This window comes from Colossoma macropomum, unplaced genomic scaffold (assembly GCF_904425465.1).
Source record: "Colossoma macropomum unplaced genomic scaffold, Colossoma_macropomum, whole genome shotgun sequence".
In the NCBI taxonomy this organism is placed as follows: domain Eukaryota; kingdom Metazoa; phylum Chordata; class Actinopteri; order Characiformes; family Serrasalmidae; genus Colossoma; species Colossoma macropomum.
In genome coordinates this window covers 5382895-5407621 of record NW_023494799.1, presented here as the reverse complement: position 1 = coordinate 5407621, position 24727 = coordinate 5382895, and the positions used below count along the sequence as shown (strand labels likewise).

The window sequence follows — 24727 nt, the reverse complement described above, 5'->3', positions numbered from 1 at the left end:
GCAAGAGAGAAAGAAAGAGAAAAAAACAGAATGAGAGAATGAGAAAGCAAGTGAGTGAGTGAGAAAGACAGAGAGAGTGTGTGAAAGAGAAAGAAAGAGAGAATGAAAGAGAATGAGAAAGTGAGTGAGAGTGAGAGAGAACATGAGAGGGAGAAAGAGTGGAAAGAGGAAAGAGGAACAGATACAGAGATAAATGAGAAACAGTGAGAGAGAAACAAAGTGAGAGATAAAGAGAGTAAGAGAGAAAGCGCGACAGAGAGATGACAGAGAGAGAGAGAGCTAGAAAGAGTGAGAGAGAGAGAGCGAGAGAGAGAGAGAGAGCAGAGTCAGACAGACGTGTGCAGTGACAGAGCAGTGAGGTGGATGAGTGCAGGTGTCTCTTCCCTTCTTCCTCTCCTCCGTTCCTCTGAGGACTCTCTGAGGACTCACACAGATGTGGAGGAGAAGCAGATGGTGGATCTTCTGTATTCAGCTCAGGGCCGTACAGCTCGGCCAGCAGTTCGCTAAAAACAAACCCAAACAAGCCCAAAGCCGGCTTAAGAGCGCTGGAGTCGGGGCAAGGTGACTGGAGGCTTAATGAAGCCAGGGGCCCACAAACGCTTCAGCACAACTGAACCTGCTCCAGGAGAAACACCTGGAGCTTCAAGCTTCAGACTGCACGGTCAGATGGAGACGGACACTAATGTGTGTGCTGAAAAAGAGCAGACCGTTCAGAACCACTACAGCTCAAAATTCACTGTTTTCAATAATATAAAACTAATTTGGTGGCAATTTGGCAATTAAGGAATATTAGATGTGTCATGAGTAGTGAACGAAACTGTAGATGATCACCTGCTGTCAGAACAAAACCTCATTTCTCCAAAACGGTAACTTTATAGGAGAAGCAATAAATAAAATAAAATTTCTTTTAATGTAAGTCAATGGAACCAGATTTTTTTCGAAGTTTTATTTCGATCCATTCGTCATGAAACTTACACACAATGTAAAGGGCAACATACATTTTCAAATTATGTCAAAAACTGAAAAAACGACAAAAATGGAGATTTTTGTTCCAACAGCAGCGCTATATTATTTATATATATATATATGCGTGTGTAAGTACTTGCATTTAATAGTAAGTCCCATATGTGTGTATGTGTAAGTACCTACATGTAATAACAACTATGTCCTATATGAATTACGCACATAAATAAAATGAATATTCAGAACGAATATAATAAAAGATAATTAAAAGATAAAAATAACAAAGATAGATAAAAGATAATGATAATAGACAGTATATTAATCATTGTTTAATAACTTCTTGCTCTTCTCAGCCTTGAAATACTGATAAATACAAAAAATACCCTGGTTATCTAGTTTATAATATCGAAATCTGCACCGAAGATCCTCAATGAAAAAAAAATCTTATCTGGAAAATTATTTTTTACAGGAGAAGAAAAAGACTTAACTTTGAATAGGAGTTAATGGAACAAGACTTTATTTTTAGCAATTCTGGACCATCTTTGTCCATTCACGATAAAATTTTTGGACAGCGTAAAGGGCGGCTGCTGCGTTCACACGAAAGTAAAAATCAAAAACAAATAGAGACGGACAGCTTCGATATGTTACTGCATATAACAAATATCTTACACATATTCATACTTACACAAAAAACTGTGTGTACAGCGTGTGTGTTTGTGTGTGTGTGTGTGTGTGTGTGTCCATATGCTCATGCTGGGTTTTCATGCATGTGCTCTAAAGGAATCCCCCTCTGGGAGCAGTACAGTCTATTGAGAACGTTCAAACCTACATGACAGCACAGCACACGTGTCTATAAGAGTGCATGTGCCTTCATATGTATGTGTGCATGTGGCCTGCTGTTGTGTTAAAGCCCTCTGCATAGGCAGGCCTGCAGCAGATGGATGGGGGGCGCTCCCCCCCAGCACAGGGGCCTGTATTCCCCACTGAGCCGCTCAGGCCTTGCCAAAGCCTGGATTTTCATGTAAAACTGGCCTGCCTACAATAACCCTGCGCTTTGGGCCGAGGCCCAGCCAGGAGTGCCGCGCTGCCAGGTCCAGCGCTCAGCGGTAACAAGGCAGATGGCTGGGACTCAGCACAACGGGCAAAAAAATAAATAACACAATGCAAGAGGAGGGAACGCTGCCTCTGCTGGCCAGCTGGAGTGAGCACGGACCATGGGGCTAGTTTACAAGCCTGTACTGGACCACGGGCCTACGCGCTTGTGCAACGGCTGGCACCTCTGCCGTGGGGTCCCGTGTTAGGTCCAGGAAAGGTAGCGCAGGATGTCCATGTGCTAAGCATTCAAACACCTGCTGTTTTGCAAACGGCATTCTGGTTCAAACTGCGTTCTGGGGAATTTTCTTTGTGTTAGCATTTAAATGGTCACAGTTGCAAAGAGTCACAGTGGATAAGCTGCAAAATTGAATTTGAGCTGCTTTCCCCCAAACACTTCCTCACCTGATGCTGAAAACTGCAATTACCTCACAAGCTTGCTTATATGAAGCGTCACAGGCAATAAGTTTGTTCTCAAGTAAAATGCACACTTGCCTCTGATGATGGTCAGCTTGGCCTGGACGCTGACCTCGCCCTCGCTGTTCTCCGCCACGCACTCGTAGATGTTCTCATCTCGAGGAGCCCGCAGCGGCTGGATACGGAGGACGGCTCCTGCGCCTTCGTCGAATTCTATGGTCTGTGGAGAGAGAGCCGGTTTAACGAGAGCCTGGCCACTTCCTACACTGTATCAGAGACATGAACGCAAACCACCAGGGGGCGCCAGCGAATGAACGTGGGTGAAATAAATGGCTAAAATATATAAAATCAAATGTTTCTCTTTAATGTTTGAAAGCAGAAGGATGTACTGCTTAAATAAAAAACCCTTCAGTTTAGTTGAGTATATTTCTGTTTTTTCTACAGTAAACAGGTTCTGGGCAGCAGGACAGCAGGGTTGGTTGATGAGCTGAACACTGAGTGAAGTGGTTTGCGTTCACTGACATCACGAACACACACGGTTAGAAAGTCCTATCACTGGAGTTCAAAGGGGCCACAAAATATAATAGCAGTTTTGATTAAGTTAGTACAGAAGTCCGAAGAGGCCATGAGCTGATGCTATCTCGAGAAAAAACAACTTTGTTATCTTGAGATCACAAGATAATTAACTCGTTATCCCAAAATAATGTCTTTGCTCTCTTGAGATCACAAATTTACTCATTATCTCAAGATAACTTTTTTAGCTTGAGATTGCAAGATAATCAACTTGTTATCTCAAGACATCAACTTCGTTACCCTGACATCACAAGACAGTTAACTCGTTATCTCAAGGTAACAACAATGTGCTGAATTCGGAGTTGAGGACACCTTCCCGACTTTCCAAGCCGGAATTCCTTGTTGAGGGGACCAGCAGCACTGCTGTGTCTGATCCACTCGTACCAGCACAACACACACTGACACACCACCACCACATCAGTGTTACTGCAGTGCTGAGAATGATCCACCACCCAAATAGTACCTGCTCTGTGAGGGTCCATGGGGGTCCTGACCACTGAAGAACAGGGTAAAAGGGGGCTAACAAAGTATGCAGAGAAACAGATGGACTACAGTCTGTAACTGTAGAACTACAAAGTGCTCCTATATAGTAAGTGGAGCTGATAAAATGGACAGCGAGCGTAGAAACAAGGAGGTGGTCATAATGTTATGCCTGATCGGTGTATATACGTATGTTTTCAAATATGTGCCAGACCCTTTATGATATATGTCCATATATCAGATTTCCACATGAGGCATCACTGATTTAGAGCATGTAGAGGAACAATACATATCTCTTGTAAATAATGGAGGTCGATTACACAGCCAAGTATTTTATATAAACCCTACTCTTATCATCTAAACTGTGCATGAGAGCGAGCATTCTGAAGGACAGATAATTAGTTTTTATTTCACGCTAATACATCTGATGTCACCCCAACCAAGTGCCCAAGAGAATCAATGGTGGATGACGCAGAGACGCGGCTGCCTTTGTTAGCCAGTGGCTAACGCCGCGGGTTTCTTTCAACCGCGAGTTTGCAAGGCGACGCTAATGAGAAGCAGTGCAGGGAGCGCACACTGGCCTACGAGAGCGGAGATCAATATCAAAGTAAAGGCTGGAAGGGAAATCAAATTAATTCGAGCCCCCTCATAAAGCCACTTTTAAATGAAAGGAAGATGATAATTTGAGCCAGGGTTTGAGGCACCCTTGGGTTTGCACCATGCAGTGAAGGAGAACAGACGAGACCGGGAGATCCTCTAGCATGCTAGCATTTCTCTTTTTTTCCGTGGCATTATTGAGTCAGGTTTTCCATCTTTCTTCAACGTCGATGGCATGGTTAGCGCTGAGCTAGTTTTAATTAAGGCTTGCTGAGCATCAATCAAGACTCTACAGCTGCCATCTGTGCTCTGACAGAGGAACACAGCAAACAAACATCATAAATATGGCACAGCTTGTCTCCACACAGCGCAGACACCAGCTAACAACATGATGCTAACGCTGGAAATTACATTTGGCAGCCAATAAGGCGGCCCTGAAGTACAGTATTATGCTATTGTGTGCTTTATTGGCCAAAGACGTTCCAAAATTCCAGATGTAGAGAGTTCTGTACATATTTATAACACAAATAAAACATACGGGCTAACAATCCAATGAAATGCTCATTTTGTGTTTTAACAGGGCTGTAAAATGTGGCGGTTTTATGAGAAAGTATGTAATTTATATCACGCCACACAAGTTTTTGCGTTAGAATGTTACCAAGAATTCGATGCAAATTCGATGACTGAGAAGAGCGCATGGCCAGCTCTGGATTTTTTGCCAATTATGCTAGTGTAGGGACGACACCTGTTGGCCACCAGAAAATGAAAAATCGGCAATCTAAGCTAACTTTAGCTTGTTTTAGGAGAGGTATATGTGTAGGTTGTCCAAGACTTGTTTGATTTCAAGGGAACTCTTTTTTTCCATAATGATGCTTTTGTTTACTTTGACACAAATACCGCTAGAATGATGGGTGTCCCTCAGTATTGGCCAGAGCCAGTTTATGGGGAGCCTGGCCGCTTCCTATTTCCCTCATTACATCAAAAACATGACGGCAAAACAGCGGAGGGCGCCCACAAGCGAGTCCTCACTGAATGGGGGGTGAAAGGAGCTAAAAACGAAAGGTTAAAATCTCTTCTAATCACTCACCCAGAACTTTCCTTTAATTTTAGGAAGTAGAAGGATGTATTTCACTAAAAAAGCAGAGAAAACTCACCTGTATGTTTCCTTTTTTCTACAGCAGACGAGTTTTGGGCAGTACAGTGCTAGCATTACTCCTACTGAGTGCTGATTGGTTGGCGAGCGGAGCAGCTCATTGGCTGTTCGCGCTCACTGACGTCATAAATATACATGAGGCGCCGTTTGAAACTCCTATAACTCGAGTTTAAAAGCGTTTAAAAATATAACAGCGGTGTTAAAATGTTTTTTGCTGTTCTGTGTTCAGGAATTGAATGCATTCTTTTATATTTAAAATGTTTAAGCATTTATAAACTATGATCTTAGTTAAATCTTAACCCTCTCATTGTAGACTTGCTCAGGAGCGCCCTCTAGCGCTCGAGAAACCCGGAAGACATTACAGAGTGGTAATTCCCCTCTCTACAAGATCTCTGGTATTGGCCACCATCTGTCACTTCAGGTTTTTCGTTACTTACTGTGTTTACAATGAGATTAAGTTTGTCCTCTGTGGGCACGATTACTCTGTACATATAACACTAGTTACCACTGCAGCAAACCTTTCACCTCAGATCAGAGAAAGCAAACCAATAAGACAAATATTTGTTGTGAAATGGAAATAGTGTTGTGTGTTTGTGCAGTCTTCTACACTCAGAATTACAACACTGTAAGCAATACGTAACCAGTGTTTTCAGATGAGTTTTTTGGAAGAATAAAGTTTGAATGCTCTACTAAAGCAGGAGCTTTCTTTTTTTAATTTCCTCACAGCGACTGGCGAAGAGAGAGGGGAAACATGCAATGCGCAGGAGTGGCTGAAATTGGGGGACAGCTAATTTGGGGGGGGGGATGATGTTAATCACTCTAGCTGATGTTAGCTAATTCCAGAAACAGAGGAAATACATTTCTCTGACTAAATAACATGTTGGTATTCCTCTGCTTAAGATTTGTGCTAATGGCTATTTTAGCCTCCTAACAGCTCAATGCTAATTTTGGCCAAAGTCTGTCTGACCTGCTTGTGGTTAACCGGATATCTGTTCTTTAACTCTTGCGGATACTCCAATATAAATGGTAATTAGAATGCACAGCTGTAGTTATTATTAATATACAAAAGGCATCAAAAAATACGTACGTCAGATATCATTACACACGAGCCGCAAAAGTTATGGCACGTTTTGTATTTTGTGTGTTATTTGTACCGATATGTTCAATTCAGCCAAATAAATAGAAACTGTGCACAAAAATTTTCCTGAAAAACATCATATTTAAGCTCTCAAGGACAAGAGACAACAAACGTCATTACACAAGAACTTCTCAGCCGCTGACCCGTGTCTTACCTCGATGCGTTGGGAGTTGACTCGCTTGCCTTTCTTATTCCATGTGACTCTTGGTTTGGGGTCCCCTGTCGCCTGGCATACGAAGGAGACCACGCCCCCAGAGACGCCAATCATGTCTACTGGAACCTTTGTGAACCTGGGAGCAGCTACACGAACGAAAAAGGAGAGAGAGAGAGAGAGAGAGAGAGAGAGAGAGAGAGAGAGAGAGAGAGAGAGAGAGGGAGAGAGGGAGAGAGAGAGATACAATCAGAGAGAGAGAGAGAGAGAGAGAAAGAGAGAGAGAGAGAGAGAAAGAGGGAGAAATAAAGAGAGAGAGAGAGAGAGAAAGAGAGAGAGAGAAAGAGAGAGAGAAAGAGGGGGAGAGAGAGAGAGAGAGAGAGAGAGAGAGAGAGAAACAATTAATGTTCTGCTGCGTTGTGTCAACTGAGGTACCAGAAGCTCACCTAATACATCACGTGGCAGTTGTATCAGCAATAAATTAAACAGTGTAGCAGCAATAAATTAATGGGTGCATGTAACCCCCCCCACAACCCCCCCACTCCCCACCACCAAACGTCACAACAGTTACTGGCGGTGCGCTCGACCATAAGAGAGCAGCACAAGAGTCCAGAACTGAAGTAAGATTGTGATGTTTCTCCTCCGAGTAATGAGAGGCTGTTAATAATGCAGAGAGAGAGAGAGAGAGAGAGAGACAGACAGACAGAGAGAGAGATTAAGAGAGAAGAGAAGAGAAATAAAGAGAAAAGGATAAGAAAATGAGAGTACGAGAGAGAGCAAGGGACAGAGAAGAAAAAGAAATGAGAAAACGAGGAAAATGAGAAAGAGTGAAAGAGAGAGAGAGACGGAATGGGAGAGAGTTGAGAAGAAAAAGAGATATAGAGAAAAAGAGAGGAAAAAGAGAAAGGGTGGCTGGAAGGGTGAAAGGGAGAAGAGAGAGGGAGAAACAGGGAGATAAAGAAAACAATAAAAGGAGAAAGAGCAAGAAAAAAGGAGGCTCTTAGGAATGACATGAGAAAAAAGATGAAAAAAAGGAAAAGAGAGAAAGATGGAGAAAAAAAGAGAAAAAACGTGAGACAGAAAGTGAAAGAAAAAAGCAGACAGATGGACAGGGACAGAGAAAGAGATAGAGAGGAAAAGGAGAGAGAGATAGAGAGAAGAAAGAGTGAGAAAGAGACAGAGACAAGTGAGGTTGTAAAAGGTGAGAGAGAGAGAGAGATAGAGAGAAATAGAGAGAGAGAGAGAGAGAGAGACAGAGACAGAGAGAGAGAGAGAGAGAGATTGATAGAGATAAAGAGAGAGAGAGAGACAGTGAGAGAGAAATAGACAGAGAGAGAGACAGAGAGAGAGAGAGAGAGAGAGAGACAGAGAGAGAGAGAGACAGTGAGAGAGAGAGAGAGAGAGAGAGAGAGAGAGAGAGAGAGAGAGAGAGACAGAGAGAGAGAGAGAGAGAGAACCTGGCCCATCCTGTGTCTGAGGGCAGAAATGACTAGAGGAGGAAGCTCCATGTATCAACATGGCAGTCAGTAATTGCACTACAGACGATCTGCACACTGACATGCTGACGCCATGAATAATTGAATGGAACAATGAATAATAAAGTCTCACGCCTTCTGTTTTGATTTTAATGCCCCCCCCCCAACCACATGCATCCGAAAAAACCCACGTGTCCCTCACCTGCCCTCTCAGATGCTAACTAACGCCATCCGAGGACCACGTTTATCAACGTTATCAGGAAGTCAAGAGCTGATCTACTGTCAGTTTAGCCTTTAAAGAAAACCACATTGTCCTGTCCACACAGTCTGTACTGACTAAACTAAGGTACAATAAACAGCCATTTTACATGGAGATTTTTATGTCACAAAAACATTTGCATATATCTACCTATTGCACCCACAATCGTTTAGCTCCGCCCATTCACACTGAAGTCACAAGCAGTGTTTCAGCTTTGGATGGCCTAGAATGAGGCACAATACAAGGTAGCCAATCAGCAGAGCTCATTTACATATACAAGTCTTAAAGGCACAGTAACAAAAACAGTTCATTCTAAGGGATAAAGTGAAGTTGGAAAACAGAGATATGAATATTAATTATGGCTGAAAAGAGCAGCATTAGCAACTGCTATAAGGTGACATACAATCATGCCTCAAAGAAAACATACATACTGTCTTTTACAGTCGTCAGATGCCAATGTTTAACCTACAACAGCCAAAAGATGTTCACGCGCACCAGCATTAGCTTAGCGCTAACATACAATTAGAAACCCCATAGGATGGCTAGCAGAAATTCACATTAGCTGTTTGTTTTTTCTTGCTTTTGGACATTTATAGCCCAAACTGAAGGCCGAGCTACAGTCGTGGTTCACAAATACAGAGCATTACTTTGATTATCTTGATAAATGTGGTTCTAAAAGAGGACAGGCGGCCATATGTGACCACTCAATGGTCAGAGAAAACATACTGGTCAATTATTATAACCATTTCTCTTGGCCTGGGATACTTTATCAGCCAATCCAACGTCACCCAGGCTTGGCTTATCCAAAAATTAGAGATCCAATCTCTCCTTCTCCTGTTGCCGCTCCTGCTTTCAGCTTATCTTCTTACTTCTGCTGGGCAGAAGGTCAACCTAAACACAACAAGACACGAGAAGGAGCTCTCTCGGGGAACTTGTTAAAATCCAGAAAGTGCACAGATACGAGGAGATGATCAAACGGGCAAGCAAGCACATCAGATTAATTATTAAGAGTCCGTGGGCTGAGCCGGCTCCACGGGTAGAGATAAACACACATGAAGGCGAGTTCCTGCATTTATTAGGGACAAGGAGATGAGAGAAGAGCGCGGTGGAGAAGAAGCCCGAGGATAATTCACGGTTCTTTCGCAAGTTCAACTTCCAGCGCACGCTCCCCGAGCACACGGACATAAACACACACGCTCGCGCGCCCATTTCAAGTGTTGTGAGTCATAATTCTTATAGCAGAAAGGATCAAACATGACCACGTCACTCTTTGATGTCGTACCGCTCCGAGGCTTTTCGGGGCTGTTTCCTCCTATGGGTATTAAGGATCATAAGCAAAAGGCAGTATATAGTCGCTAACAGGATGTCAAGCTTTATAATACAATGGTAATGTGAAAGGTAGTGAATTTCATTGGATAGCTATTAACCTCACAAGTGCCCAAGGGGCAGTCTAATGTTAAGTGTAGCTTCCTGGGGGTCACATGACTGAACAGAACACACTTAAAGTTCTGCACGATACAGCCAAACTTTTTTTTTATGATCAAACAATATTTTTCCATAGTTTACATTCAATATCAGTAACTATCAATAAGTACTGCACGCTTTTCCTAATAATTAAGGATACATCAATGTGGAAACTGTGGGTCAATTCAAATATCTGATTTTCCATGTATGTATATATACAGTTAAGGTAAAATATATGGTAAAATAAAACATACAGAATGTTTTTTTACACACGTCAAATGCCAACATGTAATCTATAACAGCCAAAAGATGTGCACCAGCATTAGCTTAGTGCTAACATACTATTAGAAGTCCCACTGGGTGGCTAGCAGAAATTAGCATTAGGTGTTTGGGTCACAAAGATGTTCATGTGCACCAGCATTAGCTTAGCGCTAACATACTATTAGAAGTCCCACTGGGTGGCTAGCAGAAATTAGCATTAGGTGTTTGGGTCACAAAGATGTTCATGTGCACCAGCATTAGCTTAGTGCTAACATACTATCAGACGTCCCATAGGGTGGCTAGCAGAAATTAGCATTAGGTGGGTCACATGCCTGAGCAGAACACCATCAGCATCAGTCTGCTGAATCTGAGTGTGAGGCAGCTGGACGATACAGACAACCCTTTTTGTTTTTTTTAGCGACCAAACAATATTTTTCCGTATTTTTCATTCAATATCAGTAATTATCAAAAAGTATTGCATGCATTTCATAATAATTAAGGATATTCCAATGTGGGAACTCACAGTGTAATAATTGCAAATGCCTGCAAAACTGTGGGCCAATTCAAATATCTGATATTTTCCATGTATGTATTTATACAGTTGCATACAAACGTTTGGGCACCCTTGGTCAAACAAATGTTTGGTTGATCTTCTAAAGCCTTGAGTTCACTACACGACTTTTAATATCTTAACAGATTATAAAAAGACGGCGTCTCACACAATCTTACTGTTTTTTGTTGATTTTTTGAACGACTGAAATATTGGGGATCACACACTACTCTACTTTTAAGCTGTTGCTGAACCGAAAGGAACTCACTGAACTTACGTAAACTTTCGCAAACTCGTGCGTTCTCCGCTTACTTGGAGATCCAAATAAACAAACGCGGAGCTGCTGCTGCTGTTTTCTCTGCCTTTTGCACTGACAGAGTAAAGAAGCAGCAGGTAAACATGTTGAAGTGGATCATGGACTTAAAAATGTGATCAGGATCAGTTTGGTGTTTTTTTTGGAGTTTTAAATGTACATAAACGCAACTGTGCTCGAGCCTCAAACTCAACTCATTAAAAAGCTTTGCTCCACACGTGAGAGACTTTTCACCATTTTTCTTTGTTTATGTGTTGTGTTTTCTTCTTTTGCACTCTCGGTTTTCATTGGTTGTTGCAGGAGACTGTCGTTGACCAGTTTACACTAGATTTCGCTCCGAGTCGAGTCGAAAAAAATCAAACGTTTGATAAACTCCGACTGGTCTGAAACGCGACCGGGAGGCCAAAAATCTGAGCCTGTGCCCCTCAAACACAACTCGACGACTCAGACTGACCCAAAAATTTGCAGACTAGAGCCGACCAGCACAGGCTCAGCCAGACTGAGAATCGGGGCTGAAATCAGGTAAAAGTCGCATAGTGTAACCTATGCGACTTTTACTTAAGCCGTTAAGTGAAAATAGGTTAACACATCCTTTACAGCTAAAATGATGCATTTCTCTACTCATTTTATTTGTACAATTCCTATTTAGGTTTAAACCTATTCATTAAGTTTTTTTCCAAATATGTTAAATTCAGCAAATAAACAGTGATTTTGCATTAAAATGTGCAGAAGTGTGCTCTCTGCAGAGGAAGTGTTCACTTATTTTCACAGAAAATCAACCAGACATCTCCGAGCAGCATCAGATGATCGCATTGGCTAACACTGCTGAGTGATGAAGGAAGAGGGAGGACCACCCTACCCACCCAGAGAGAACGAGGACAGTTATGCTCTCTTGGAGCCACAAATGGCTCTAGTTTTGCCACAAATCTAATGACTGCAATATTATTTTACAGTATTTCTGTAATATATGACCACTGAAGACTAGTATGAGGAACTAGATTCAGGTGGTAGAGGGGTGAAAGAGAGAGAAAGGGAGAAGCAGACAGAGGTGAAGGAGAAACTTGTGTCAGAGAGCAGAGGAAAGAAAGAAACAAGCTGGTTTATACTCTATAGGTTAAGCTCCATGGCTTAGACCAGTGTATCTTTGTGGGCCTTGCCTGAGGCCATGTTTTAGCCCCAGCAGAGGCAATGACCAGCACTGCCTAGGAACTGAGCTGGCAGATCTGGTCCAGTCACTACAGGAGAGCAAAAGAGCTCAGAGCAGAGTCAGCTATGGATTTTCTGACACTTGTTTCTGATGGGAGTGTATGAGTGTGTGTCAATGTAAAAGAGAAGCTCCTGACAGGCCAGGATCCTTCAGCAGACCAGGACGAGTGACAGTGCCACGTCTGCGTGATTAACCTTTGCGCTGGCTGCTGGGCTCAGAACTGGAGTCGCCTTTCATGAAGCACTCGACAGCATGGAAGCGCAGGAGAAACCCAGCAAACCTCTGCTATCAACAGAAACACGGACACACTCACATATAGGCTACCGTCAGTGCATTAAAGGGGAATGAGTTTCAAACTTTCTGCATAATTAAATGACTCAAATGTGTAAACAGTCATTCAGAGTGATTTGGGTGTGAAATGCTCCGTTCTAGAGAAACTTCTGAGTCAGAACTGTTCACAGTGGTGGTGATAGGAACCAGACGTCCACCTCTAAAAGCTCCCTCACAGAAAGTTATAAGTGGTTGCGAACACGTTGTGTGACACGTGAAACACTGAGTGTGTTTACATGCGCTCAATCATCCGAGCATAATCAGATTTCTGCAGTTATCTGATTGGTTATGTAAACAGCACCCTGATTTCTTAGATCAGAGTAACGTCTAGAAATCTGATTAAGAAATCTGATAAAGAGATTCTTTCGGATTTCTCAATCTGGGCATGTGCAAAAACAGATGGCGGTACCAAAAAAAAGCGAGCAGCTTTGCCGCGAGACACAGCAAAACACTTTTGGAGAATGAACCAAATACGTGGTTGACGAAGTTAAGGATTTAAATATTCTTCATCTTCTAGATGATAGATGTTCATATTTTCAGGTAAAGTTGCCGCAATGTTTTTTTTTTTAAAAGCTTCAGCTTCGTTTCACTGAAGAATTAGGGGTGGGCGACAATAAATAATTGTCCCGCCACACTTTAAAGGCATATGATTCCCTAAATCTAAAGCCCAGCAGTGAGGAGCTGAACTTTAAACTCCTCTGCTGTCACTGCAGACTGGCAGGGTCGCCTACAGAGCAGCGCTAGTAGCTGTTAATGAAGTAATGCTCTTTTATATTTGAGGGTCCCATTTCATAGAGGAAGATTTCAACCACTACAACTTGTAACTCAGCTCCAAGGGGCAAAGTGTCACGCAAAAACAAGGGCTAGGGGTAAAAATAAGAAATGGGATTGGACCTTAGTCTCAACAGTTTCCGTCATATATGTGGCATACGCAATGCTGCCCCCAAGTGATAACATTACGTGCACGTACATTGTCAGATTCAGTCCTGGTTCCACTGCAGTGGCGCAGCTTAAACAAACAATACCACTGTCTGGAAGTTGGAGCTAGTTAGTGTCTACTGGTGCACGTCCTTCTGTGAAGTTACATGACTGCAAATGCAGGTAAGCCCTGTACAAATACCACCAGCCTGAGCTGTCAGGCTCATCTGTTTAATCGTGTTATTAGAGCGAGTATCTTTATAATCAGCCCCCTGTAATCAGTACTAGTCTAGACGAACAGAGCATCCAAAGGTGATGGGGATTACGGCAGGAGCGAACAGGCTCATTCGCCATTCCTCCTCAAACGACATCTGAGAGGCAAAGACTCTGAAGCTAGCCTTACTTTACCCGTCCAATTGCCCATCTATCTACTTCTCTGACATTTACAGAATTCTTAAGATGGTTACTGGGCTTAGGAGTCTGTCAGCTAAGGAGACGAATGGGTGACTGGAGGAGAAGGGGGTGGGGGTCGGGGGGGGGGGGTGAGAGAGAAAGAAAAATGAAAAAGAGACTTAAAACTTTAATGCATCGGCTTCCCAATTATTTTTTTCAAAAGACTCCCGTCAAAAAAAACACCCCCGCGCTAGTGAGGGAAACAGAAAAACAGAAACGAGTGAGAGACGGAGACAATCAGGAAGAAAAACTGAGAAAAAGGAAGAGGGAACCAGTAAGAAAGGGCCATGCTGGGTGCGAAGGCACTTCTTTTATTTGCAAAGGCAGCATCCTCTTTTTCGGGTGGTCCATCTGCTCCTCTTTGATAAGAGCAGAAGGGTGCGCTATCTTTCTGCCACCTCCATCTCGTCGGCCTCTCGCTGGCGGCTCTAATGGGCGGCTGGGGGTGACGTGCAGTTAGATGACTAACACTATAATCGATAGAAACCTTTCGGGGCTGAAAAAAGGCCTCCATTATGAAGGGAATTAGAAAAGTGGAGGCACAAAATGGCAGCCTATCACCACCATTTGCTGTTTTTTCCCCCCTACTATGAGGAGAAGCGAGAGAAGGGCACTTGTCATTCGTCTTGTTTTTAAAATAGGCACCTTTCAAGCGCTGATTGGGACTTATTTGAAGGGGGAGAAACAGAACATTTGGAAAAATTATGGGTGCTGCACTCTCCCTTCCCCCTTTTCAAAGCCCCAATTACAGAAGCATGCTGAATGAGAGTGTTCCCTGCGCATGCTAATGCTAACAAATACAGCAAGGTGGCTAATGATAAGATTTTAGCAAATATAACAGAGTGGACCAACGTTAAAAACGAGAAATACAGCAGGGTACGCTAATACTAAAATCTGAGAAATACAGCAGGGAACACTAATGCTAAGATTTGAAAAATACAGCAGGGTACATTAATGCTAAGATACAGCAGGATACGCTAATGCTAAGATTTGATAAATACAGCAGGGTGGCTAATAATAAGATTTTACTAAACATGAGAGCAGGCCAGCGTTAAAATTTAAGAAATACAGCAAGGAACACTAATACTAAGATTTGATGAATACAGCAGGGTGCGCTAATGCTAAAATCTGAGAAACACAGCAGACTACAGTACTGCTAAGAGCTGATATAGCAGGGCACACTAACGCTGAGATTTTAGAAATACAGCAGAAACTCCAGTTGTAAGATTTTGTGAAACATAGAAGCTTTTGCTATGTACACAAAATACAGCAAAGAGCTAATTTAAATAAAAACTTCAGTACGTCAGTATAAACAGAGTAGGCCAATATTAAAATTTAAGATATACTATAGAGATAATGCTAAGATTTGAAAAATACAGCAGGGTGGCTAATAATAGGATTTTACTAAATATAACAGAGAAGGCCAGTGTTAAAATGTGAGAAATACAGCAGAGAACACTAATACTAATATCTGAAAATCACAGCAGGGTACACTACTGCTAAAAGCTGATATAGCAGGGCACACTAATGCTACAATTTGAGAAATACTGCAGGCTAAGCTAATGCTGAGATTTTAGAAATACAGCAGAAACTCCAGTTCTAAGATTTTGTGAAATATAGGAGCTTTTGCTACATACACAAAATACAGCAAAGAGCTAATTTAAGTTAAAAAAATCAGTATGTCCGTATAAACACAGTAGGCCAATATTAAAATTTGAGAAATACAGCAGGGAACACTAATGCTAATATTTGAAAAATACAGCAGGGTACATTAATGCTAAAATCTGAGAAACACAGCAGACTACAGTACTGCTAAGAGCTGATATAGCAGGGCACACCAATGCTAAGATCTGAGAAATACTGCAGGCTAAGCTAATGCTGAGATTTAGTGAAATATAGAAGGGTTTGTTATATACAGGAAATACAGCAAACAGCTAATTTAAGTAAAAAGCCAGTATGTCAGTATAAACACAGTAGACCAATATTAATATAAGAAATACCATAGAGATAATGCTAATACCTCAAAAATACAGCAGAGTTCATTAATAATACTATTTGAAAAATACAGCAGGGTACATTAATGCTAAGATACAGCAGGATACACTAATGTTACGATCTGAGAAACACAGCAGACTACAGTACTGCTAAGAGCTGATATAGCAGAGCACACTAATGCTGAAATTTGAGAAATATAGAAGGGTTTGCTATATATGGGAAATACAGCAAACAGCTAATTTAAGAAAAAAGTCAGTACCTCTGATTAGCTTAGACAAATCCAGCTTACAGCAGTGTTAGAAACAACCAGAAGCAAAGTAGAGGCGCAAACAGTGCTGCCAAAATAATGTTCTAAATGTAATAAATATTACATATATACATTTAAAATTCTACTGCTGGTCTCATTTAACATAATTATTCTCACCGAGTTAAATTTTATTTAGTGTATTTTGCTAAGGGCCTCCATTTGAGTATAAAATGACTAACTTTCAGTCAGTGAGACCAAAAAAAGATTCCCCGCTCTGCTTTAAACTGCAGCCAGTATTGACCAGACGAGACTGTCCTGCTGTTGGGAGGGAGGTGCAGTATATTCTGCTGTGTGCTGGAGGGGAACAGCAGCGAGTGCGGCTGAGTTTCGGCTGCTTGAGCGCGAAGATTTGTGGCTCTGCGCTCGACTGAACCCTCTGACTCCACCAACACCTCAACACCTGTCCCAGCATGCACCTCCACTCTGTCTGTCAGAGCCAGCCCTCACTCACCCCCCCTCTGTCTCTCTCTCTTTCTACCCATCCTCTCATTTTTACCTCTCATTTGCTCTCTTTCTTATTCTGTCTATTTACTTTCTGTCTCTCTCACTCACTCTTTCTCCCTCTCTTTACATCTCATGCTCTCTCTCTTTCTTATTCTCTCTTTCTTTTGTATTATTCTTTCACAATCTCTCTATCTCTTCTACGCCAACTCCTCTCATTTCTACCCCTCTCTCTCTCTTTCTTTCTTTTCACCTCCTCCTCTCTCTCTTTCATCTATATTGCTCTCTCACTCCTCACATTTTTATCTTTTTGTTTTTTTTTCTTCTTTTTTCTCTTCCTAACTTCTCTTTTTATATCCCTCTCCCTTTGTCTTTCTATCTCTTACCATCTCTCTCTCCCTTCATCCATACTGCTCTCACTCCTCACATTTCTATCTTTTTGTTTTTTTCTTTCCCTTTGTAACTTCTCTCTATCGCTCATCTCTCTCTTTACCTCCACCTCTCTTTTTAAATCTCTCACTTTATCTCTCTCTCTCTTCATTGTATCTCTCTTCCTTTGTCTCCCTCTCTCCCCCTTTATCTATATTGCTCTCTCACTCCTCTTGTTTCTACCTTTTTTGTATTTCTTTCTTTTTTTCTCTTCCTAACCCCCCTCTCTCTATCTATCTATCTCTCTCACATGCTCACTCTTCTCATTTCTACCTCTCTTGCTCTCTCTGCCTCTCTTCGTCTATATTCCTCTCTCACTCCTCTTCTTTCTTTGTTTTTCCTCTCTTTCTTGTGGCCCTAACCTCCCCTCATCATTCTCTCTCTCTTTATCGCTCATCATTCTCCCTCTCTCTCTTTATCTCTCCCTCTCCCTCTCCCTCTTCCTCCCACCAGCAGCACCTCTGGCTCTGGTGTAACCAAATATAATTTATCAACTCACAATGCTCACCGAGACCTGGCCATCTCTATGGAAACAAATCTCTTTCTTTCCCTCTATCTCTCTTTCTCTCTCTCTCTCTACCTCTCGCTCCTGGGGATGTGTAATCAACTGCTGTGAAGACTTCGCTTAGGAGCAGAAGAAAAAAAAAAAACAATCAGCTCAGATCTCCGCGGTGAGCGCAGGACACTGAAGGTTTTCATCGGGAAAAATCGATGACACACTTCCGCTCCGAATCTGCCCAGTTCCGTCTCTCTGCTCTCTGACCGCAGTTTTAATCACAGCTCAGAAACGCTCACACTGCACTCGTCTACTTTCTGACAATCACATCTGACATCTCTTCTATTTTTAAATGCTTTTTTCGCACCACTCAGACCTGCTTTACAACTCACTCACTGCGTCACGTCTAGCAGGTTCAAGATTCTCCACAAGGGGGCCTCAAACTGCTTTTCATCACTGTTGCAACAAAACATTTTTAGAGCAAAAGTAATGAACAGCCTTAATGGGGAATTTGAGGGGGGGGATTATTGGCTTGAATCTACAGTTCTCTGGAAAATCTTAAAAAAAAGAACCATCAACTCAAAAGTCATTCATCTTACAGAAGACCTTGACTTTTCAGAGTGTGGTCAGAAATAAAAGAGATGACCACCCAGGTTAACTGTGACCTTCACCTTGCCCAGATGTTCTATGAAGTCGTTCCGAATGCAGCATCTGTCCTTTAATGCAAACCCGCTGGATCATTAAAGACAACATCAGAGAAGTCCAAAGCATAGTGGTGCAGTCTGAGCACACATACTCCCTCATTCTTCATGGAGTCCCACTGTGCGGCGGAGCCCGTCTCTGCTCTGTAATGATGCCTCTTCTGCTCCTTTTCTCGCTCTGAAATCCATATCCTCCTATCTCGCATGCGTGTGGGAATCGGTGAAGTCCAGGAGGAGCGGTGAGAAGCTTTAACAAGGGGGACTAGAGCCAGGCCGTCATAGAGACCCCCCCCCCAGCCACGTCATCCTAACCACTGGCACTCATAATGCAGCTAAATAACCTCCACTGAGAGCGTTCTTTTAGGTGCTTCCTGTACAGCCTAACAGAGGCAGAGTACATATACACCAGGCCAAAACTGGCAGAGACACTCAGAAAATAGAGTTATCGTCATTTAAATGGAACCATTAGTGCTGTCAAGTGCTTTTAACCATATTTTGTGTAGTTAATCAAAACGAATTACACTTGTCTTGACCATAGAGAGCGATTTCTGCTTTTACAAGGTTGTGCATTTTGTTCTAGCTATATGAGTGGACAAACTAAGCTTTGTCAGAATATATTTATTACTTTCAATAATTCAATAATATTATTTTCATCAGAAGCTGCATGTTCCAATCAGTGTATATATCATATACATCATATATACACTTGCTCATGTTTATGGGTCATTCTATGGAAACATCCATTTTTGTGTCCCTATCGTTTACAGATATATTACACTTGAAAAACATGTTAGGATTACAATTTATTTATATTTTAAAATAAAACAATGTTATTTAAAAAAAAATTACACCTTTTTTGAGCCTCAATTTGGCAACATTGTTTTTCAAATCAATTATGTATAATTCCAAGCACCACAGAAGAGCTCGTCCTCACAGTCATGTGTAAAGGCTGAGGCCATATTTTGAGGTAAAAACATGTTTTTCTGCAATTTTAACTGCAATAATCAAATATTAATAAATATTAGAAAATACACGAAAATTTGTGGTCCCCAGGAGTCGTGGCACTGGTGTTATTGAACAACAAAAAATCTCTTATTTTGAAATAAAAGTCACACTGATGACATCACTTGACTTCCTTTTACCTGTTTTCTGAGGATCTATGAAGAAAAGCACATGGTGAGTCCACTGTGTCTTTCAGTTATCAGAGATTTTCTCATTTAGCTCATGATTTCATATGAAGCTTTTAGCTGACGTCACTGGTGTGACCGACTTTATTCTTAGGTTATTGTGAAAAAATAGAATGCAAATGGATTAAATTTCATATTTTAGTGGATGTTCCACAATTGACATGTGGTCTGATGCTCTGTAGCAGACATTTTGAAAAATGCATTCTGCAATTCTTGTAGCAGTGGAGGCTCTTGAGTGGAACTGGAGCTCCACTTTGCTGTTGCTTTTGTTAGTTTGCTGCTCATTGATTTATCCACTATCCAGCCAAAGGTGCTGACAGTGTCACTTTACAAGCCATCTAAAAGAGGTATTTAAATGAGAGAGCTACAATCATGGATTCCATCAGAGCAACATACAGTGTGCTGTAGCTGGGCTTCAGCCTGAACTGCTATGGATTGTTTGAAGGGTCAAAATAAGACTAACAGCAGCAAAATAATTAATAGCGTTGATCATTTACTGGGTTAAGATTTTATTATTCATTTTGACAGCCCTACACTGTAAGTAATGGTATCCTGTCAAGTAAAATTGTCTTAAATTGGCCAAAAAATCGAATAATTCTCCTGTTGAGATTGTTGTAAGCTTAATTTGAGATAATTTTACTTAATAAAATTACTTAAAACAGGTAAAGTGTCTAGAAATAAGGTAAATGTTACATTAAGTGTACAACAATCTGAAAGGAGAAATATTTATAGATTGTCTAGATTTAAGATAATTTTACTACCATTTTTTGCAGTGTAGTAATTATAATTACATAATTAATTGCATGGTTACATAATGGATTACATTTACATTTCTACAGTCAGAACAAAACCTCATATCTCTAAAATGGTAACTTTACAGGAGAAGGAAAAAACATGCATGACTTTTAATGTAAGTCAGACATTTTCCCCATTAATTTTGGTCCACTTCCTTTGTTCCATTCTTCATGAAATTTACACACAATGTAAAGGGCAACAGGTACTTTGAAATGATGTCAAAAACTGAAAAACAACAAAAATGGAGATACGAGGTTTTGTTCCAACAACAGCAATTTGATTTGCATTATGTATCGAGTCGGCGCTCCTGACTTTTCAATAGCAATGATTTTTTCTTTCCTGTAAATACAACTAACTTTCATCAAATTCAAATCGTAATAAAATATCTCCTCCTCTACATACAAACACAAAAAGTGGACTAAAATAATTCCCACCAATTTACAACATGCTCTTGTTACCACCATCTAAGGGTTAACAGGATGGACAGGTCAAAAATGGCTGGCTGCTTTAAGAGACTGAGGAAAAATCTGGTGTCATTTGAAGCGCCCTGAGGGAGCGGGCAGCGGTGGACGGGGCTCGCATGAATGGACACCTGCGGACTTTGCTGGGGGCTACGAAAGCTAGTTTTGGCACTTGATCAAAACGATCGCTAAGCAGACTGAAATGTGGATCCAAGAGATGGAAAAAAAAAAAAAAACACTTTTCTTCTTTTCTTGGTTTCATGTGTGTCATTAACTGATATTAGCGCATAATGACAATTATGTTCCTGATAATTGTAGCAGTGAAAGTGGAGAAACGTTCGCACGAGATGAATTAATTAAGCGGAAGTCTGGGAGAGATAAAAAGCCAAGAGACTGAGAAGCGAAACGGTGAAGGTACGTTCTGACGCAGACAGAAATCCAGTGTTAAAAGAATACAAAATAACACGCTGTGGTGATTAATTCGCGAAATTAAGATGAAGCTGTGATAGCTACATTAGCGGAATTCTAATAAAGCATCTCCGCTTTCAGCGCTAACAAAAGTGAGGGAATCAAGTTCCAAATAACAGTTTAACGCCCATCATTCTGACGAGGGATGATGAATAAAACCAAGCGGAAAACAAAGAGCAAAACTCTGCCTGTAACTCGATCTTAAATCCCACTCCAAAGAAATTTTCCTCCAACCAAAACAGGCCTGGAGCCGACGCCGAACAGCGCTATCTTTTGTCTCTGTGAACCGGGCGCATGTGGAAGGCTTTGAAGCCGTTTTATATCGGATAGTGCTCCTGTAAGCATTCACCACATTTCAATATCAAAGGACACCTGGCTGACTGCTGAATCCAGAGAAACACACACGCTCTCTCAGGCCACGGGCTGATAGTCCTGTCAAACCATTCCTTTCTCAAACACCTGAAAGCACCGGGCCCAAGCAGACCTTAACCACGAACAGCTCTTACACAGCTGTACTGGAAAGCAAAAGCAGATATTCTGCACTCAACGCAAAAAATCAGCCTTTAAATCTGCTCTTCTTTGATAATAAGGGAACTTCTTAATGTTGTTGTTGCAGTTATTCCGAAATGTAAAGAACACGACCCAACAAAACTGAAAATTCTTTTTTTTATTTTTCCCCAATTCACACAATACCACCAGCGCTAGGAGGGCGAAGGCTAACCCAGGCTTCCTCTGAGACCTGTGAAGCGCCACCATGTCTTTTCGAACTGCCACTCACTGGACATCATTGGACAGCCGAACGCGCTCAGAGGAAAGCGCCAACCACCAGATCTGTTACGTCAACTGCTGAGTGATGGGGGGAGAGGTGGCCATCCTACCCTCTCAGAGAGAGCGAGGCCAATTGTGCTCTCATGATCTCCTGACAATGGGGCCAACGCTTAGACGGTTGCACCACTCGGGAGCTCCTCAAGCTACTCTTTTGAGCAAGCAAATGCATGAATATAAGAAACTCCAGGTTGAGCCTGTTTTCCTCTATGGGAATGAATGAATGGCATTTTTGAAAGTTGCTAATATTGCGCCCTCGACTGGCAACAGAGTGAGGTACAGCTTTGCAAAGTAACAACGGACAGCACTCAACAACACTGGACCGATCAACAGCGAGAAAGAAAGAGAGAATGAGAAAACGAGCGCGAGAAGAACTAATCTGATGTAATAACGTCTTAAACAAACACCCGAAACAACCCGTGTCACCTTGGCAGGGTTGGCTGGCTGACGCTGAAAGGAGCTGAGAGGGAAGTTTCAGACCGAGAATTTACAGTGGCAGGTTAGGTTTAGCAGGGCGAGCGAGGTTACGAAGAAGCAGGAGAGGAAGGAGCAGGTAATGAGGGACTTTCAAACCTTTTAGCAGCTACCTTTAAACAGAGCAGACAGAGAGAGAGAGAGAGAGAGAGAGAGAGAGAGAGAGAGAGAGAGAGAGAGAAAGAGAGAGAGAGAGAGGGGCACTTTCCCAGGGGCCCTGATTTAATTTATTTATTTATTTATTTTTTAACATGGCAGCTTCAAAGTAAAATGAATTATTGAAACCATCCGGTCACTTTTAACCCGAGTCCATCAAAATTAAGAGATGCTGGTGAGGAAGGGGTTTGAACACAAGTTGTACAAGAGGGAAATCACTCCGCAAATAAAGTAGGGAATAATGCAAAAGAAAATAAACGAGGGAAAAATGACCGTAGTGCTCCAGCAGAGTCCGGAACCGATATCATCTACTAAAGAGGAATTCCACAGATTTCTGCATAATTAAACTCCTAAGATGTAAAGTCACTCACAGTGGTTGTTCTGTTTTAGAGAAACTTACAGAGTCAGAATAGTTCACAGTGGTAGTGATGGGAACCAGACGTCTGAGGAATTTAAGGCCTCATGAAAGGATTTATAAATACACTGGCCGATGACTGGGACACTGTTATACTGTAGTTTTGAGATCCATTTTGGACTAAAACATATTTAAAACACATTCAGGCTGGAGAGGTACATGCAGGGTGTTGAACGTCTGAATAGCTCCCCAAAAAGAACATTATTTCACTGGCGGTTTTTAAACAGTAAACAAAATGTCTATATCTGTGTTGCACATATGGCGCCCCCTGGTTCCTATCACCACCACTGTAAGAAATCTGAGTCAGTAAGTTTCTGTACAATGAACCATTTCACACCAAACCACTCTGAATGACCACCACATTGTACACGAACACTTTAAACTTTTGGTTTAACTTGATTGCTTTTTACTTGATTTTTCTACACTTTTAATATTATTTTGGTATATTTTAGCTGTTTTAGCTGTCATTTCACTTTTATTATTCCTTTCATTTTTATTAATTTTATTATTATTCTTTTTATTTACTTTATTCTTTTATCTATTCATTTACTGCCAATTTGTTTTACATTATCTATTTCTCTATTTATTTCATTGTTTTTTTATTTATTTTATTCTTATCTGTTATTTATTAGGCTATTTTACTACTGTAATTTTAATAGTTTAATAGTAGTAATTTGATAGTTTAATAGTAGTAATTTCTACGACTTTTCAGCACTTGTAATGCTTTTTTTTTTTACTATCCAACTTCTCAGTCCCTGATTTCTTGGCTTGGCTACATTGTAAATGAGGGTCTCCCCCAAAGTACTCAGAGTATAAGTAAAGGTTGACTGATTGAGTGATTGATTGAATTACACTGAAATTTAGAAAAATTGGTGGAATTCTCCTTTAAGGTTAAAAAACGAGGCCTGCTTCCTTGATGATCCTGAAACGGCCGAATGATAAATTTGTCTCTGAACAGCAGAGTTTCTTTCTACAGGGTCTCGTCATATTTTTGACATCAAAAAAAGCAGAAAAAAAGGTAAGAAGTGCAAACATGAGCCTGGAACTGGACTCACCTTTGGTTTCAATGTTCTTACTCATGTTGACCGATAAATAAATAAATAAATAAATAAATAAATAGAAGCTGCAACTGACAATTATTTACACAATACTACTGACTATTATTACAACTGACAGTAAAATTATTTTTTACAATTATTATCATTGTTATTATTACTATTATTATTACTGCTATAGAACGTATTGTAGATTATTATTTCTACTAACCTATCAACTATTATTTGACCACCTGACTAAACTTTATTTCCCCCCTCAACATTTTATTCTCGGTTCTGTGCGACTTTCTTCGCCCCCTATAGTTTCTGTACTGAACTGCAGTCTGTCAGAGCGATCATGTCTTATATAAAAAAGTGCTATAATAAAAAAAATATGCTGATGTTCATGAGCACTCCACTGTGTTGATGCCTTAAAATAAACAGAAAAACAAAACACAATTTACATAAATAAATAAATAAACAAACAAACAACAGTCATGATTTCAGCTCTAGACTTTAAATATGAAGTGTTTTCAACTGCAGTCACTTCATCTAATGTGCATTCAAGCAAACTGAATAATGATGTAGACACTAAATAAGAGTATTTTTGTACAACTGCTATAAAATATATATAAAAAAAACAAACATACAGCGTTCCATTGTATTCTGCTCTCCAAAATATCACAAAATAATACGCCGAGAGGAAACGGACCATCACAAAAAGCAAAACAGCATCTGTTTTAACCCAC

General features: G+C 41.0%; 1 protein-coding gene across 1 annotated transcript in view; it reads right to left on the bottom strand.

Moving 5' to 3' along the window:
- Nucleotides 1-24727, bottom strand: part of ptprsa (protein tyrosine phosphatase receptor type Sa) — a 358543-nt gene that overhangs the window by 159279 nt on the left and 174537 nt on the right. Inside the window, exons 4-5 of the mRNA XM_036587418.1 lie at nt 6568-6713; nt 2551-2692 (exon numbers count right to left, since the gene is read on the bottom strand). Coding sequence (XP_036443311.1) covers nt 2551-2692; nt 6568-6713 — 288 coding nt within the window. The remainder of the gene's footprint in view (nt 1-2550; nt 2693-6567; nt 6714-24727) is intronic.